This window comes from Chaetomium tenue (assembly GCF_020726465.1).
Source record: "Chaetomium tenue strain MPI-SDFR-AT-0079 chromosome Unknown F5144scaffold_4, whole genome shotgun sequence".
Taxonomy (NCBI): domain Eukaryota; kingdom Fungi; phylum Ascomycota; class Sordariomycetes; order Sordariales; family Chaetomiaceae; genus Chaetomium; species Chaetomium tenue.
The window spans coordinates 2,669,114-2,684,281 of record NW_027117332.1 but is presented as its reverse complement, the minus strand read 5'-3'; the positions used below and the strand labels follow the sequence as shown (position 1 = coordinate 2,684,281).

The 15,168-nt window shown below is 57.2% G+C and overlaps 6 protein-coding genes across 6 annotated transcripts; 4 read left to right on the top strand and 2 right to left on the bottom strand.

Annotated features, from left to right (window-relative positions):
- The first annotated feature begins 1,089 nt into the window (after positions 1 to 1,089).
- Positions 1,090 to 3,295, top strand: F5144DRAFT_243864 (uncharacterized protein). The gene is made up of 5 exons (XM_066783373.1): positions 1,090 to 1,625; positions 1,697 to 2,066; positions 2,137 to 2,254; positions 2,314 to 2,378; positions 2,451 to 3,295. Exons 1-5 carry the CDS (start codon positions 1,476 to 1,478, stop codon positions 3,029 to 3,031), a joined length of 1,284 nt encoding a protein of 427 aa, XP_066643282.1. The 5' UTR covers positions 1,090 to 1,475; the 3' UTR covers positions 3,032 to 3,295.
- A 668-nt stretch (positions 3,296 to 3,963) lies between these two features.
- On the top strand, positions 3,964 to 5,779 carry F5144DRAFT_649634 (uncharacterized protein; the record flags this gene model as incomplete). Its single annotated transcript, XM_066792974.1, has 2 exons — positions 3,964 to 5,414; positions 5,696 to 5,779. Exons 1-2 carry the CDS (start codon positions 4,074 to 4,076, stop codon positions 5,777 to 5,779), a joined length of 1,425 nt encoding a protein of 474 aa, XP_066643281.1. The 5' UTR covers positions 3,964 to 4,073.
- Positions 5,780 to 6,314: 535 nt separating this feature from the next.
- Positions 6,315 to 7,613, bottom strand: F5144DRAFT_649629 (Alpha/Beta hydrolase protein; the record flags this gene model as incomplete). Its single annotated transcript, XM_066792973.1, has 2 exons — positions 6,315 to 7,230; positions 7,381 to 7,613. 2 exons carry the CDS (start codon positions 7,611 to 7,613, stop codon positions 6,483 to 6,485), a joined length of 981 nt encoding a protein of 326 aa, XP_066643280.1. The 3' UTR covers positions 6,315 to 6,482.
- A 1,033-nt stretch (positions 7,614 to 8,646) lies between these two features.
- On the bottom strand, positions 8,647 to 9,858 carry F5144DRAFT_243844 (Alpha/Beta hydrolase protein). The gene is made up of 2 exons (XM_066783372.1): positions 9,281 to 9,858; positions 8,647 to 9,215 (listed from the first exon to the last, which is right to left on the bottom strand). The coding sequence occupies exons 1-2, from the start codon at positions 9,758 to 9,760 to the stop codon at positions 8,874 to 8,876; spliced, it is 822 nt and encodes a 273-aa protein (XP_066643279.1). The 5' UTR covers positions 9,761 to 9,858; the 3' UTR covers positions 8,647 to 8,873.
- Positions 9,859 to 10,814: 956 nt separating this feature from the next.
- On the top strand, positions 10,815 to 12,373 carry F5144DRAFT_489864 (uncharacterized protein; the record flags this gene model as incomplete). The annotated part of the gene is made up of 3 exons (XM_066785761.1): positions 10,815 to 11,180; positions 11,245 to 11,760; positions 11,858 to 12,373. 3 exons carry the CDS (start codon positions 10,815 to 10,817, stop codon positions 12,371 to 12,373), a joined length of 1,398 nt encoding a protein of 465 aa, XP_066643278.1.
- Positions 12,374 to 12,967: 594 nt separating this feature from the next.
- Positions 12,968 to 14,831, top strand: F5144DRAFT_592964 (Alpha/Beta hydrolase protein; the record flags this gene model as incomplete). Its single annotated transcript, XM_066790413.1, has 3 exons — positions 12,968 to 13,609; position 14,453; positions 14,533 to 14,831. 3 exons carry the CDS (start codon positions 12,968 to 12,970, stop codon positions 14,829 to 14,831), a joined length of 942 nt encoding a protein of 313 aa, XP_066643277.1.
- Positions 14,832 to 15,168: the final 337 nt, after the last annotated feature.

The following is a 15,168-nucleotide window of genomic DNA, read 5'->3' as shown; positions in this document are numbered from 1 at the left end:
AAAGAGAGTGAACTCGCCCCCTTACCGGGCTGCAGACAAATATCTACCATGCATGGTCCACACGACCGACCGCTGCGAGTGCGAGTTTGGGAAGGAACGGGACGGGAGAGCACACCCGTGTTCGCAGGTCGTCTTGAGGCCAGTCAGAATGTCAGATAGCGCTGGGGATCATTAAAAACACGGCTGGCCACGTTTCCTCCAGCGGCTGGGTAGCAGTAAGTTCTTTCCACAGGCTGAGCCCACAGGAGACTGCGGAACTATTCCCGAAAACTGCCCCACCGGAACTTCCTGCAACCGAGTCGCAGTGCTACAGCAAACAGGACGGAACTATCGTGGTTGAACGTCGTTCCGGAGCTGGAAGGAGCGGGCGGGGGCGGGGTCGTCGCCTACCAATGGCGGCATCGTTGCCTGGTCTTCGATTTGGCCGTTTTTTCCCAGCTTCTGTTTTTCATTGGCCTTTTGTTTTCTTATCTTGGGGGTTCCCGGGATACGCGCGGGAAAAAAGAAAAAAAAAAACACCGCCTGGAACTTATGTGGTCTTCCTTCCTAAGGAATGTCTTCCCTCCTCGGGAGGGAAAACCCGTCCACATAATGTCTGGTTTCGGACAACTTTCTCCCCAGCCCCAGCTCGGTTTGCTTTTCGAAAACCCAACAACTAATAGGGTCTCGATTGCTACGATAGATCCACAGATTCGACACTAAGACCTTCCAAAAATGGAGCCTTGCAACACTTGTGCAATCGTCACACAACCCCATGTTGCACTATCCTTGGATCGTCCGGTTAGCTGCATAACCATCCGGCAAGAACCCCCCTGTTTGCCGAATCAACCATGCTGGTCTAGTCCAACGGCGGAGCCGGCAACGGTTCCCGGGGACCATGCCGGCGGTGGATTAAAGTTCTGGACCCGCTTCGACATGGGGCACAACGGCGACTTCCAGCATTGGGAAAGCAGCGCGTCTCTCTTCATCACTGGATCGCCCCCGTCTCTTGCTTTTTGTGGCTGGAGGACCCGGGAAACAGAATTGCGCGCTCCCTGACAATATGAACCCCTTGACTGGGGGCGTGTGTGTCACTTTGAGTTTGAGCCTGACGAGGGCCCGGCGACCTGGTTGAGGCGCCGCCTCTTTCTCGGTTCCCGATCCAAAAATGCAGCTGATCTGAGATAGAAGTCAGTTGCAAAGCGTGCGGCTTGTGCTTCTTCGAGTTCGAGTTCGAACTAGGCGTGCATATCGCTCGACGAATATGGTGGCTTGGGATACTGGGATACTTCTCTTCGACTTCATCGGATAGGGAATCTTGTGGTATAAGGAGCCGGGACTCTAGGACAAGCACAGTCCCCCTTTCCAGACTGCGTTCCTTCTAACTCTGTAGCCCACCTCGGCGCATCGACACTCGTTCGTTTTACCACCCGCCATTCCCGTTCCCGTTTTCGTTCCCTTCCAAGCTCCCGTCGTCAACAACAGCCGCCGCCGAGATGACTATGGGAGGTCATGGTCCTTGGGCCGTTGCAGTCATGTGGATTGTGACGGTCGTGGCCTTCGTCTTCGTTATCCTCCGCGCCTACACACGGATCAAAGTGGTGCAGAGTTACGGCGTCGACGACCACGTTTACAACTTTGCATTTGTAAGTCTCAGGCTCCACGGTCCACGGATCCACCGAGAGACAAGTCAAGTGTTGACTCTCTTTTCTTCCAGCTCCTCCTTGTGTGTTACAGCGCGGCAACTACGGTCTCGGCTCACTATGGATTCGGGCAACGGGTCGCCGACATAGGGGACCTAGACGACCTTGCCAATACCATTCTTTTTGAGGCTATTGGGCAAACATTTGCCGTCGTCGGCATGGCCGTGGCAAAGTGGTCGCTGGGTCTTTTCTTGTTGCGTTTGGTCACGCAGGCATGGCACAAGGTAGCCATTTGGATCACCATGGCCAGCCTAATGGCGGCTTCCATCTCGGTCTGCTTCGTCTTTTGGTTGCAATGCACGCCACCAGCCTACCTATACGACCGACGCATCCCAGGCGGTTTCTGCCATATCAACACGACCCCTGTCTCGTTTACTTTGTGCAGTAAGTGGCCTCCTCATGCTCGGACTTTTCCCTTCAGAAAGCCGCATTGCTGACTGCAATCAACCACCAGTCCTCTGCGTTATAGCCGACTTCTTTTTTGCATTATTCCCCTGGCTGTTCCTGTGGCAGCTACAGATGAACCAGCGCGAGAAGATGGTCATCGCGATAAGTCTGAGCCTGGGCCTATTGTAGGTTTCCCCGAGCATTCGGCCTTCTCACCCTCATTCTAATCCAGTGACACCTGTAGCGCCGGGGCATGCGGCATCAAGCGCACCGTCGAAGTCCCCAGTCTCTCGAGTGCCGACTATCCCTGTAAGCCCCCCCTATATCCCTCCTGCCGTTGCAGGCTCAACGATCCTCTTCTAACACTAGCCCACAAAACAGATGACACAGTCGGCCTCATCGTCTGGTCGGCCGCCGAGATCGCCGTCACCATGATCTGCATCGGCATCCCCATCTGCCGGCCGCTCTACAAGCAGTGGCTCGACCGCGTCCTCAGCTACGGATCAGGCATCGGGTCGGGCGGGTACCAGAAACAAAACGGCCAAAGCGGCGAGGGCCATTCCCATCGCGGGTTCGGCCTGCGCACATTTGGCGGCGGCACCATGCCGGGAAGGGCGCACCGCAGCGCCGAGCCGACCGCGGCTCCCGACAGCTCGAGCGATATTGTCTCGGACACGGATAGCAAGGACGGCGCGGGCGGGGCGGGGGTCGTGGGCTCGTCGGGCCAGACGCACAAGAGGGGCCCGTCGGGAGACAAGCTGGGCGCGGACGCTCCGTTCCACGAGGCTACGGTTGTCGGCGGGCTGGAGTGGAACGGGAGCGAGGAGGAGATTCTGGGGGCGGATTCGAGGGGGAGGACTGGCATGAGCGATGTTGAATCGGCGAATGGGCATACTCAGAGGCATGGGCCCAAGAAGCAGAGCATCCAGGTGACGGAGCAGTGGAGCGTGGACAGGTCATAGTTGGGATTGGTGTCGTTAATAATGGACAGGGAGTGGCAGGTTGTTTGGTTTAATGGGATTGCGAGATGGATTGACTTCAAGGATAGAAAGGGCCGAGGTTGTAAAACTGGATAGGTGGTTACCGGGAGTGACCCAAGAAAGGGAAGGAGTGGCCCCGGATGGGAGTGGACAGTGTGTGGCGCCGTCGACACGGCGAACGCGGGAATCTGGGCAGGTAGCCTTGGCTCAAAATCTCAAATGAACATAATTTTACGTCGCTTGTTGCATCTCCATGCTGTTGCAATGTTGATATAAATGTCAAGTCCGCTGGAAACATGATATTATATCGTATTGGCCCCGGATATCTGCAATAGGCCGGGGGGGGGGAAGCAAGCGTGCTTCGAATTACCCGTCACGTCCAGTGCGTTTGCAGTTTGCAGTTCGCAGCGAGGGCCTGGTACTTTAGTTACACAAGCTAGGCAGTTGCCTGTTTTATACCAGTCTTCAACGTTCAGTTTTTGGTGGCTTTTGATCGACAAAATGTAGCCTTGGTCACACCGTCAACCGCATCGCCAACCGGACCGGGGAAGGAGACGGGAGCTTCACCATACCACGCATAGTGAGCTTCAGAGCCACCAAAAGAAACAAGTATGAAACCTGGAGGAAGTGCAGTATGAATATAAAAGGTACAGCATCTTACCTAGTAAAATAAGCTCGAGGTAAGGTAGTTGCGCGTGATGGATTTGTTGCGCACAGACAGTGAGTTCCATCAACTTCCATCAACTCCATTCGAAGCAGGCGCCCATGCCTCACAACCTAATTCCCGTCCCTAAGCAGGTACCTAGGCCCATGAGAGCATCCATTCAGTAACGTGACTCCTGTGTGATTCTGAGCGCCCTGAACAGGCACACCTTCCGCCTGACCTATTTATTTTTCTCCAGCTTCAAGTTGCACCACGACGCGTTCACCTCAAACATCATCTTCACCAACACAATACTTTCTAGTCTACTTTCTCGCGCATCCATCTTTACCTTGACTTCTCATCCGCCCGAGTTACTTTATAATGAGAAGAGGAAGAACCTTCACACAAGCACTCGTAATGCACTGCTCCGTCCTGACTCCGACCTTCCTGATCACTGCCACAATCATGTTCGGCCCTGAATTCGTCTGGCCTTTTGTCTCGGCAGCAGTCCGGGCTGTCCTAATTGTCCAAACAACTCTAGCTGTCGTCGCCGGTCTCTACTTTGCCTTCACCATGGCACCGGCTATCTATCGCAGGTGCCGCCGCTTCTTGTGCCGCCTTGGGTCCCGCATTGGCTCCTCGCTGGTTTCGTGGATGTTTGCTCGCCGCGTCCAATCTTGGCCGTTCTTGATGACACTTTTCCGCTTCTGCGCTTCCGTTGTTGGATACCCCTTCGCAGAGTCGTGGGACCCTCAACTCTGTGTTAGTCCCACGAGCGTCGGATCTACCGAAGCGGGTGCTCCCTTCACCATCCTCGGCCGGCCTGGTTCGTCGGTGCAGATGATGCGGATGTACCGCAACAGTGGAAGAGCTGGATACCTCCGTGGGATTGTCGTCGTCTTTTCCGACGGGACCGAGATGCAAGCCGGCGTCCGCCAGGATGAGTTTTCCGAGTTCACTTTATCCAACGACGAACGCATCACCGGGATGACATTGTGGGCTTACTATCCTCCAGCAAGGACGTTCTTCTCTTTCTGGCGGAAGGCTACCGACGCCTCCGCCGTGCGCGTCGGCCGAATTGACATCACCACCAGCCAACGCTCCTGGAGTTACGGGATGGACGGCACAGCCAAGCTCTCCAGCAAGGAGGTAAACGTGGGCTCCGGCCTTCTGGTTGGGTTTCAAGGGAGGGCAGGGAACGATATGGACCAGATTAGCCCCATCTTTCTCAAGCCGTTGTCGACTTCAGTCGTCGAAAATATCGTTTTCGAACAAACTCCCGACCCCGAAGGTCTCCGACTGACAACTCTGAGAGAGGGCAGCGCGCTCTGGAACGGAACCGACTACACCTGGAACTTTTCGGGCAGCGATATCCGCGACGCCTCGACAACCTTCTCGGCTGGGCTCAACAGCGCCTTCTCGGTATCGTCGACGTTCACGGCATCGCTCCCGAGAGTCGCCGACACGGGAGTTGGCGCCACTTGGGCTCAGGGGACCACCCAGAATTACGACCAACATTCCGGCAGCGCGACCCAGTTGACTTGGAGTACCGCCATTTCCATGAGCGCCGATAACCCCGCCGTCTTCTGCTTGGCCATGGTATGGGAAGGCCGCGTCAACCTCCGCTGGTCCGGTGTCCAGACAGTCATGGCGGATGGCGTAACAGCTTCTTTCCCGACGTCGGGTATGCTTAGTCATGTAACTTACGGCAAGGTTGAGACGGTGTGTGGCCCCATGACCCCACCGCCATGTTTGACATCGTCGGCATCATTGGAATCGGTACCGTCGTTGACATCGTTACCATCGTTGACATCATCGGCATCGTGGGCCTCGTTGGAATCGTGCTCGTCTTGGCTAGCCCCGCCCTGACGAAGAGGAGGGGGACGACTTGGCCACTTGGTCACAAGGGGGGTATCGGATATTGTCTGGGGGTTGGATTGTCGGTGGTTCAGTTGGCGTATTGAATGGCCACATTATAGACTCTACGTACAATACGTACAAAGATTTACTCGTCGAGTTCTCTGTCGAGACTCGCGGTTGTATATAGCTTTTCACGCACTGCCACTCGAGTCTGGACTCGTGGCTGATTAGAGGCGAGAAGTACAGTAATACTTAATTATAATTAATCCATCGGGGTTCCCTGGTCCCAAAGATTCGGCTTGCTCACTGCGCATTGACAATGCCTGCCAAGTTTAACCTAAGATGCCTTATACTTCGCACAGTTTATCTTGTCACCAGCTCACTCATAACTGGAAGACGGCTAGACATCGTACAGCCTTCCATCCTCCCCCCACGACAAGCCCAAGGGCCGGGCATGGTTGGCTGCGAACATGCGGAAATCCTATAGGGGCAGAAAAGTTCAAAGTCAGAACTAGGGGGGACTAGAGACCTGTCTCGTGTTTGTAAATCTTGTATTAGAGAGCCATCATGTTGCCGAGTGTCCATTTAATCCGGCCCTCCGCTTTCGTTGCCGCCCCCTTCCCCAGAGCCAGCTTGTAGCCTCCACCGGCAAGGAGGTTTTTAAACATACTGTGGCACTTGGGTTTCGTTGTTTTCCTTTCTAAGCTCCCACTTTGCCACTGTTCTTGCATGCCAAGCGGGACAAATGCTTGATTTGATGGTGCAGAATATCGGTTTATTTTGCAATCCTCTCCAATCTCTATCCAAAAGAAGTAGTTCTCGGGCACGTGTGGCCTGCTGAATCTGAAATGTGATTTAATATTGAGCAGCCCAGAGTTATCTCCACTACTAGAAGCAAACACCGACCACTCCTTCACCACAACACCTCCCTCACTTCAGCCAATACCCCTTAACAAACTCAACCCCCTCCGCCACCCACTCATCCCCCAACGAACTCCCCGCATCAAACCCATGGTCCCCCTCCCGCACCGTATACCTCACCACCGCCCTCGGCCTCTCCCTCCTCACCCTCTCCACCAATTCATCCGCGGCCCCCTTCGCCACCAACCCATCCTCCCCCCCCTGAATGACCCACATCACCGGCGGCACCTCCTCCGCCCTCTCCAACGCATACCCCAGCGTCAGCCTCCCCTCCCCATCCTCCCCAAACAACCTTCTCATCAACCCATTCCGCATCGCCGCCATCGTCACCTCCCCCAACCCCGGCCACGCCGTCGACACCCTCACCACCCCGGGCCTCAACCCCTTCACATACCCCTCCACCACCGCATCCAACGCCCGATCCGGCGCCACCGGCCTCGGATTAAACGCCGCCAAATCGGGAAAAATCCCCGGGTACTGCGCGATCACCGCCCTCAACCGCGCCACGTGATTCAGCTGCAGCGCGGACTGCAGGGCCAGGTAGCCGCCGGCGCTCTCGCCCACGGCGGCGAGGCGGGTGAGGTTGGGGGTGAGGTGCGGCCAGTGGGTGGTCAGGGTGGTGCGGAGGTGGGGGCTGTGCACCCAGGCCCAGAAGTCGGCGATGTCGTCGAGGATGGAGGTCGCGGGGGTTTCGGGGGCGAGCCGGTAGTGAGGGGAGAGGAAGATGGCGCGGGTGGTGTGGGCGAGGTCGCGGACCCTGTGGGTTTTGAGGGGGGGGTTAGGTTTGGGGGTTGGTTGGTTGGGGGGGGGTGGGGGATGGGTTGGGGGGTCAGGGTCAGGGGTAGCTGGGGGGGGCTTGGACTCTTGGAGTGGAGGTTGAAGGGGGGGGGGGGGGGGTGGAACGAACCAGTCTACGAGGAAAAGGAGGTCGGGAGCAGCGCCTGTTATTAGGCCGCCGCCGTGAAAGTGAACCAGGACTGGCGCGGTGGTGGCCTCGGTGAGGGAAGAGATTGTCTTGGGGACGAAGATGGCGGCTTGGAGGGCCGTGTTATTGACCGTCTTGTAGGTGGCATCGACGCGGTCAAACCTGGTTTCGAAGTCGGCAGCCACCTTTGCGCGTACTTCGGGATAGTCGACCATGTTGACGTTGAAGGTGAGTGAGCGGGGTTGATGGGGTGTGACTGTGTGATATGGGCATAGGCTGCGTGAAGTGGATTATACCCGCGTTGGGCGAGGAGAGCTGTTGTTGTTAGTTAGCAATATGCAAGCGTCCATCTCCGTAGGCGTAAGGCTCATATTTGAACTTACACTTGGTAGTTGATTCCGCGATGAGTAACGACAAACACGCCCTGATTATCAATCCTCCGAAGACGGGATGGCGTTTGTCCTTTCGGGCTCTTTTCTTGAGCGGAATGCAACCTTGTCCCTGCTCCCATTGGCCTCCTCGTGTCCTTGTCTTCTTGATCGGTATTACATTCCGCTCGGGGCTGACGAACAATTACCTATCAGCTTGTCAGCCAGTTAGCCATCGCCTTAGGTTTAAATTTTAATGCCTGTCGAGGAGAAGTATCTGTAGTACAAGTACGTCTCGACGAACCTCCGGGATAGCCATATCATACCTTTGCGCCATGTCCCGGCCCTGCAGCTTCGGCAACATGAAGTCGGTGACCGACCTCGGGTTTGAAGCCTCACCACGGGCAGCGATTATGTCGCAAATCCCAAAACGAGAACGGGTTCCGTTAAGGAAGCTATCGCACTGGTGGTACATATAATACCACCTCCCGCAACGAATTCTGTCCCCTGGCCCTCGCTTCCCCATATTCTTCCTTTTCTGACTGTCGATGTATCATGGCTGGTGGTCGGCAGTGAGGTAAACTCACTTGTCTCTGATCATTATCATAGTTTGATAGGGCTGTTTCAGCTTACACACCCGGTAATATTGCTGATCTGAAAGGCCATGACTCGTTAAAAGACAGGGGTTTGACCAGTCCGTAGTCATGACTTACACTACATGTCTTGCCAAGATATGCGGCGTCATCCTCCGGCACTTCCTCCCCGGCATGTAGCCGGGTTTACATTCCCTTAACCCCTGAGTTCCCCTCTCGCACGGCAATCAAGGCTTAAGTGGGGCTTTTGCCGGCCGGGTCTTGTCACTACACAGTACGAGTTGAAGCGTGGAAGGGAGGATGAAGATGTCAAAGTGAGCATCGCCATCTTGGAGCCGGCGACGCTGCCCTTTCTCTCGACTCGCGGTATCACAGATTACCATCACGGGTTCAGTTTCATGCCGGCACTCCCACACATGACTAGGTCAGGATATTTAAATAGCTTGTGATTATACATGGCAACATATTACTCCCACAGCATCCCCGAGCCCTCCATCAATGCTCGACCGCTCGCTCAGTTCTCCCCAATAACATCCTTCAGCGCGCCCAGCAGCGCCCCAGTCTTGCTGAGGAAGCCGCAGTGGCCGGTCTCGATGGTGGCCAGGCGCGGGTCGGGCCCGGCCTGCAGCTGCTGGGCCATGGCCTGCTGCAGGTTGTACGGGAGGGCGTTGTCGAGGGTCTGGAAGATGTAGGCGCCCGGGATGCCGTTGTTCCAGGGCTCGAACTGAGACGGCGCGGCGAATAGGGCCGCCGACGTCCAGGTCGTTTGCTGCGCCCAGTACGCCGCCTGCTGGGGCGGCAGGTCGTTGAAGCCGATCTCGGGCATCATGCTGGGGTCGCCGATGACGCGGTCGCCCTGGGGTGCTTGTTAGCAAGATGCAATATTTTTGATGGTTGGGCGTGCAGTGGACGGTTACTTACCTGAACAATCATCCACGGCAGGGGAGTACCACCCAACATGCCCAGCAAGCTCTGGTCCTTGGGGAGCATAAAGGCGGAGAGGTAGACGATGCGGGTGACACCGCCAACTTTGCCGGCGGCCTGGCGGGCAGCCACATCAAAACCCTCGACGGCGTTGCTGCCGACGACGCCACCGGATGAGTGGCAGAGCAGGATGATCTTCTTGCCCTGGTCGGCGAGCCCGGTGAGGACCTGCTGGACGGCGGCAACGTCTTCAGGCAGGCCGGTCAGAGGCAGCTGAGTGCCGCCCACGCTGGGTAGGGGGACGTGGTGCGACTCATGGCCGACCTGGGTGAGTACGGACCGGAAGTCGTCCCATGCGGACGGGAGCTGCCAAGAGCCGGGGACGATGACGATCGTGGGCTTGGTGGCGGCGGCCATGGCGGAGGCGAATAGGATGCCCAAGATGAAGACTTGGAGGAGGCGAGTGAGTTGATGCATCTTTGGTGTCCTTTTGTCAACCCCTTATTATGTGTATCCGAGCACTTGGGACCCGCAGCTGTAGTCCGAGCAGTTTGTGTTACAATGCAGATCACCAAAGGATTGGAAGCGAAGGAGCTGCAGATGCTGCGGGATCGGCGAGTCTTTGGCAGCGTTATCGACCTTTAACTACCTTGGCTAACGGCAACAAGCGCCCCCTTCGAGGGAGACGTAACACACGAACTCCCCCGCTCAGGACCCCTCGAGTGGGCACAATGACTTATCGCCATCTCGCTGTTGACGGGGGATACTATTGGAAAACCTGTGGGGTTGGGACTAATTTAGCTTCATGCGGGCCCTTGTTAGCTCTTGTTCCGGGGTCCGCGGTAATTTGTTGAATGGGGCGAGCTCGGGCTAGCCGTTACCTGCCCTGGTAACTCCTGCGCGACCATGTTCGATTGGTGGTTGAAGAAACGTGGTGTGGGCGGTGTGGAGTTGACCCACGACGCCATGAACGCCCAGTTTCGCTCTTCACCCATGTGGGAAACGAACGCCGCTGGGTTGGAGCCGGAGGGTTTTAGATGCCTGCATTGCCGATCCTTCCCCATGAAAGGCAATCACTCTTTACCGCTCTGGGGTATGTCATCCGGGCCTCGTCAGTGGACTGGAAGACTGAAAAAGTTGCATGTGTTTGAGGTGAGCCAATGTGGCGCTGGAGAAACATGACATGAGGGTAAAAACTCGTTTAAGAGCTCGCAGAAGCAATGGTAGTGCACGACATCTTGCGCCCCAGCTGCCTATCTTGAAGCATCGCCAAGGGGCTAAGATCCCAAGACAAGGGCATATCGCGTGCCCTTCGAACGATGATCGATCCGAGGCTCGCGTTCCAGGCTGCCGGGTTGCTGCAGAGTCAAGACTTTATAGCGGCAGTTGTCGCCCTTGGAAGCATGGGTGATTACCCCATCCACCCCCATCCCCCAGCCTGGCTTTTATGCTGCTCTGTGACAACCTCGGAGTGACATAGAGACGGGACTCGTGGATCCAAGCCGAGGGCACCCCCAGAACACAGCCGACAATGACCTCGCCGCCAAAACCGACACCGGTGGTGTATCCGGTCAACGACACTTCCCGGTCTGAAGCCGAACGCGCGTACCTGCAGCTATTGACGGATTTCGCTGCCAAGCAAGACCTGACAGAGGACTCCAGGGGTTACGTTCGAGATGTCACGATAGCCTTCACCGTCTTTGCGGGCGTCTTCGTGGCGTTACGCTTTCTCGCACGCTATCGACAGTCCGCCCGGATCCTGATCGACGATTGGATGATGGTGGCTGCTTTCCTGGTGCTGATCGGAAACATGATCATGAACCTGGAGCTCATCAAAATGGGGTTGGGACTGCATTCAGGGGCTTTGACCCTTCCAGAACTGCAGAAGTTGAACGAGGTATGCACGCACAGCACCACATCCCGATATCCATTACTGTCTGTGGATACTAACGGTCTTGTAGACCCTCGTCGGCGCCGAAATCATCTACGTCACTGGCGTCAACCTGTACAAAATCTCGTTGCTCTTCTTCTACTTCCGCGTCTTCCCCATCCGTTCCGTGCGGCTGGGCGGCTACATCTGCGGCGGCATCTCGACGGCCTGGAACATTGCTTGCATCCTAGCCGCTACCTGGCAATGCACGCCCCGCCAGAGGCTGTGGATGCCATGGCTCGAGGGCACCTGCATCGACCTGTTCCTTACGCAGCTTTGCATCTCGGTCCCGAGCATCCTCTGCGACATTGCTATCCTCTGCCTCCCTCTCCCCCACGTCCTGCGGCTCAAGACCAACATCTTGCAAAAAGCGCTGCTGGTGTTTGTCTTCTCCCTTGGAAGTTACGTCGTCTTCACTAGCATTTACCGCTTCCGCGTGTACCTGGACTACACGACCGACGACGTGCCATGGTCACTAGCCGACCCCTGCGCGTGGAACATCATCGAGATCAGCAGCGGCATCGTCTCGGCATGTCTGCCCACAATGGTAAGCATTTTCCTCTATACCTCCTGTTCCACCCCCCTTTCCACCCCCAAACAACATAACAAACAACACCATCTAACCCCCACCCCCCACAACACAGGGTCCCCTCGTCCGCGACCTCTGGAAATCCGCCTGGCCGTCCAGCACGGGCGGCTCCAAAAGCGGCCCCTCCTCCTACCTCAAGGGCTCCGGCGTCGGCATCGTCACCATCGGCGGCACGGGCCGCAAGGCCGGCGGCGGCGGCAAGCACAGCGGCGGGCGCAGCCTGGGCTCGCACTGGGACCGCATCGCCGAGAGCGGGCCCGACAGCGAGCCCGCCCACTCGCGCGATGATCTGGAATTGGTGCCCAAGGCGGTGGCGGGGCGTGTAAGGGTGACGGTGCATGCGGATCCGCCGGGGGAGGGGGCGGGGTCGGGGGCGGCGAGGAGGGGGAGTGATGAGGAGAGGGATTTGGAGAGGAATTTGAGTGGTGGGGGTGGGGGTGGGGGTGGGAGGGAGAGGACGCCGACGCCGTTGGGGGGTGGGGAGGATGAGGATGCGTTTCCGAGTGGGGGGATACGGCAGCGGACCGATGTCGAGTGGAGGGTGGAGCGGAGGAGTCTGTCAACACGATGATACCAGGGTGAGGGCGTGCGGTAACGGGGCGGTTTCGAGCGCAGGACGTCGACGTAAATGCCCAAGGCGGGCACTTCCTATGGTGGCAGGCCACGGCCTGTTTTGCTCTTGGGCCAAACCGCTATTTGGTCGTCTACGTCAGGAGGTCTTGACTGGAACTGGCGACACAAGGTTGGGGGAGGTTTTTTGACAAAAGTACAAGTCTTCATTTAATGGGGAGCATGATTACGGCCATTAGCGTTTCAAATAGATATTTAATAGTTTCTCACGTATCATAACATAACCTACCATCGTAGGATCCGTTCAAGGTGAAGTCATCTCACCACGACTTTGAGGGACCTTGTGATCGAGAGCGGAGAGAAGACAGGGCCTTCATGCTCCATGCCAAATCGGAATACCCCAGGAATCTTGGCGCCGAGATCAGCACGGCACAAAGTTGCCCCTGAACCCCAAGATGCCCGAACGTGACGCTAACTAGCCAGCAAGCGAGGACATCCATCGCCACCGCAATTGCTTTTTAAGGTCCTTCAAAGCTGAACTCCCCAACACCCCTGAGCAATCCACCTCCGCGGCATCATAGTCCATCCCTTCAGCATGGCCGACGCATCCCTCTCAGCAACGGGGCTCGACCCAACCGCGATCCCAGCCCCTCCCCCATCCTCACCACCCCAACCACAACCGGCCCCCCCTCCGACTCCCCGCGACCACGACTCAACCCCCTTCCAGCACCCCCCACCCTACCACCTCTCCCTCAACCCCGCCCAACCCACCACCATCCTCCTCCTCCACGGCCTCCTCTCCTCCCACCTCGAATACGCCTACATCACCCCCCTCCTCCCCGAATACCACCTCCTGCTGGTCGACCTCCCCGGCCACTCGCGCTCCTTCTCCCCCACCACCCCCCCCCTCCCGCAGCACTACCGCATCCCCACCCTCGCCGACGCGGTCGCCCCCCTCATCCGCGCGCACGCCCACAACTCCCGCGCGCATATCGTCGGCCTGTCCATGGGCGGCTTCGTCGCGCTGGACCTCGCGCGCCGGTACCCGGAGCTGTGCGCCAGCGTGTGGGTGACGGGGGCGGCGCCGTTGGATGGGTGGAAGGGGTGGGTTGCGGGCAGGCCGCGGTTGGTGGGTATGGGGATGGCAGCGGTGGCGGCGCTGCCGGAGACAGTGTATGAGTGGTTGGTGCGGTGGCAGGGGATGAGGGGACATGCGGAGTTGAGGGGGGAGATGAGGGTGAATGGGGCGAGGGGGGAGGTGGTGGAGGGGGTGTATGGGAGTGTGTTGGAGGAGGGGGTGGGGGGGTGGGAGGGGGTGGGGAGGGTTGGGGAGGGCCTGGAGGGGGGGGTGAGGGTTTTGAGTGTGGCGGGGGGGAAGCAGGATGATGTGGAGGCGACGAGGAGGATGGGGAGGGTTTGGAGGGAGCTGGGGAGGGCGGGGTGTAGGGCGGTGGTGGTTAGGGGGGCGGTGCATGCGTGGAATTTGCAGATGCCCGAGGTGTTTGCGGAGGGGGTGAAGGCTTGGGTTGAGGGTAGGGAGCTGCCGGAGGAGTTTGAGGCGTTGGAGTAAGGGGTGTTTCTGTGTGATGGAAACAAGTGTTGATCGGGGTTTATGAACAATGTTAGACACTACGCTCCCTGTCTGAAGGCAGAACTTTCTGATATTGACAAAATATCATGGGGATATTTGTACTTGGTGGGAGTTATTAGTTGCCTGCCTGGACTATACGGTCAAATGGATTTCAAATCCCCCTATCAGTTAGCTGTTAGCCTCAACCTTCAGCTACGACCGAAAGCCAACCTTTCAACATCATTATGCCGCGGCACACCAACGCTGGTCAACCGGCAACCCTGCTTTCAGCCCCTGATTCAGATCTAGTTATCCGGCACGTCCATAGTTACTACGTGCACTGGCAGGCACCAGACTAGGTAGACTATATTGGGAACATGATGGCTGTGCCTTTCGGCCGTCTATGAACCAGGAATTGCGGTCGCCTCATCATTACCCCTTTAGGCAGCACACAAAGTCATTGCCTCCGGGACAAACAAGGTCTTGTGGGCCTACACGTACCCATATTAGCGTATGTAAATTAGGTACATTCCCGGGCAATAATCTTACCCGACAACACGGCACCCCGGCAGCTGCTCCTCCAGAAACAGCCCGTCTCGACACCATGGCCCGGGCAATTGTGGTTGATATAGCAGCCCCAAACGTTGGCCGGGTCGTTAGGGCAAGGATAGCCGTTGGGTACGGCCTGACCCTGGGCTGGCGTGCCGCCGTACCTGTCGGCGCAGACGTTGTGGTCGAGGCAAATGCACGATCCGTCATTCCATATGCGGGAGCAAGGCCCACCCACGACGGCGAGGATGGGTGCTGGCAGGGAGAGGACAGCGAGAGTAGCAGAAATAACCGTGAGCTGCATGGCTACCAGGTGTACCGGGTACGGGTTTATGTGTAAATGGGCAGGCAGAGAGGGCTGTTGAGTGGGGAGAACAAGGAAGCCCGCCGATGGATTTCTTTAACGCCAGGCCATGGTGTGATATATATATACAGACTGGATTCATGGGGTTTGCGGCTTGTCCCTCTTTGGTGACCAGCCCGACATTCACTCTTTCTCGAGCTGAAAACTTGCCTTCTGTCATTGGCCGGGGAAGCAGGTGCTCACGATGTGTTCATGGATAATTCATCATGCATGGGTCATACCGGAGGATAAAGCGGCCGATCGCAGATGAAGGCCTAATGAATGAATGAAGGAGAGCTGAAGTCTTGCTGCGAAGCTAACCACTTTCATGTAC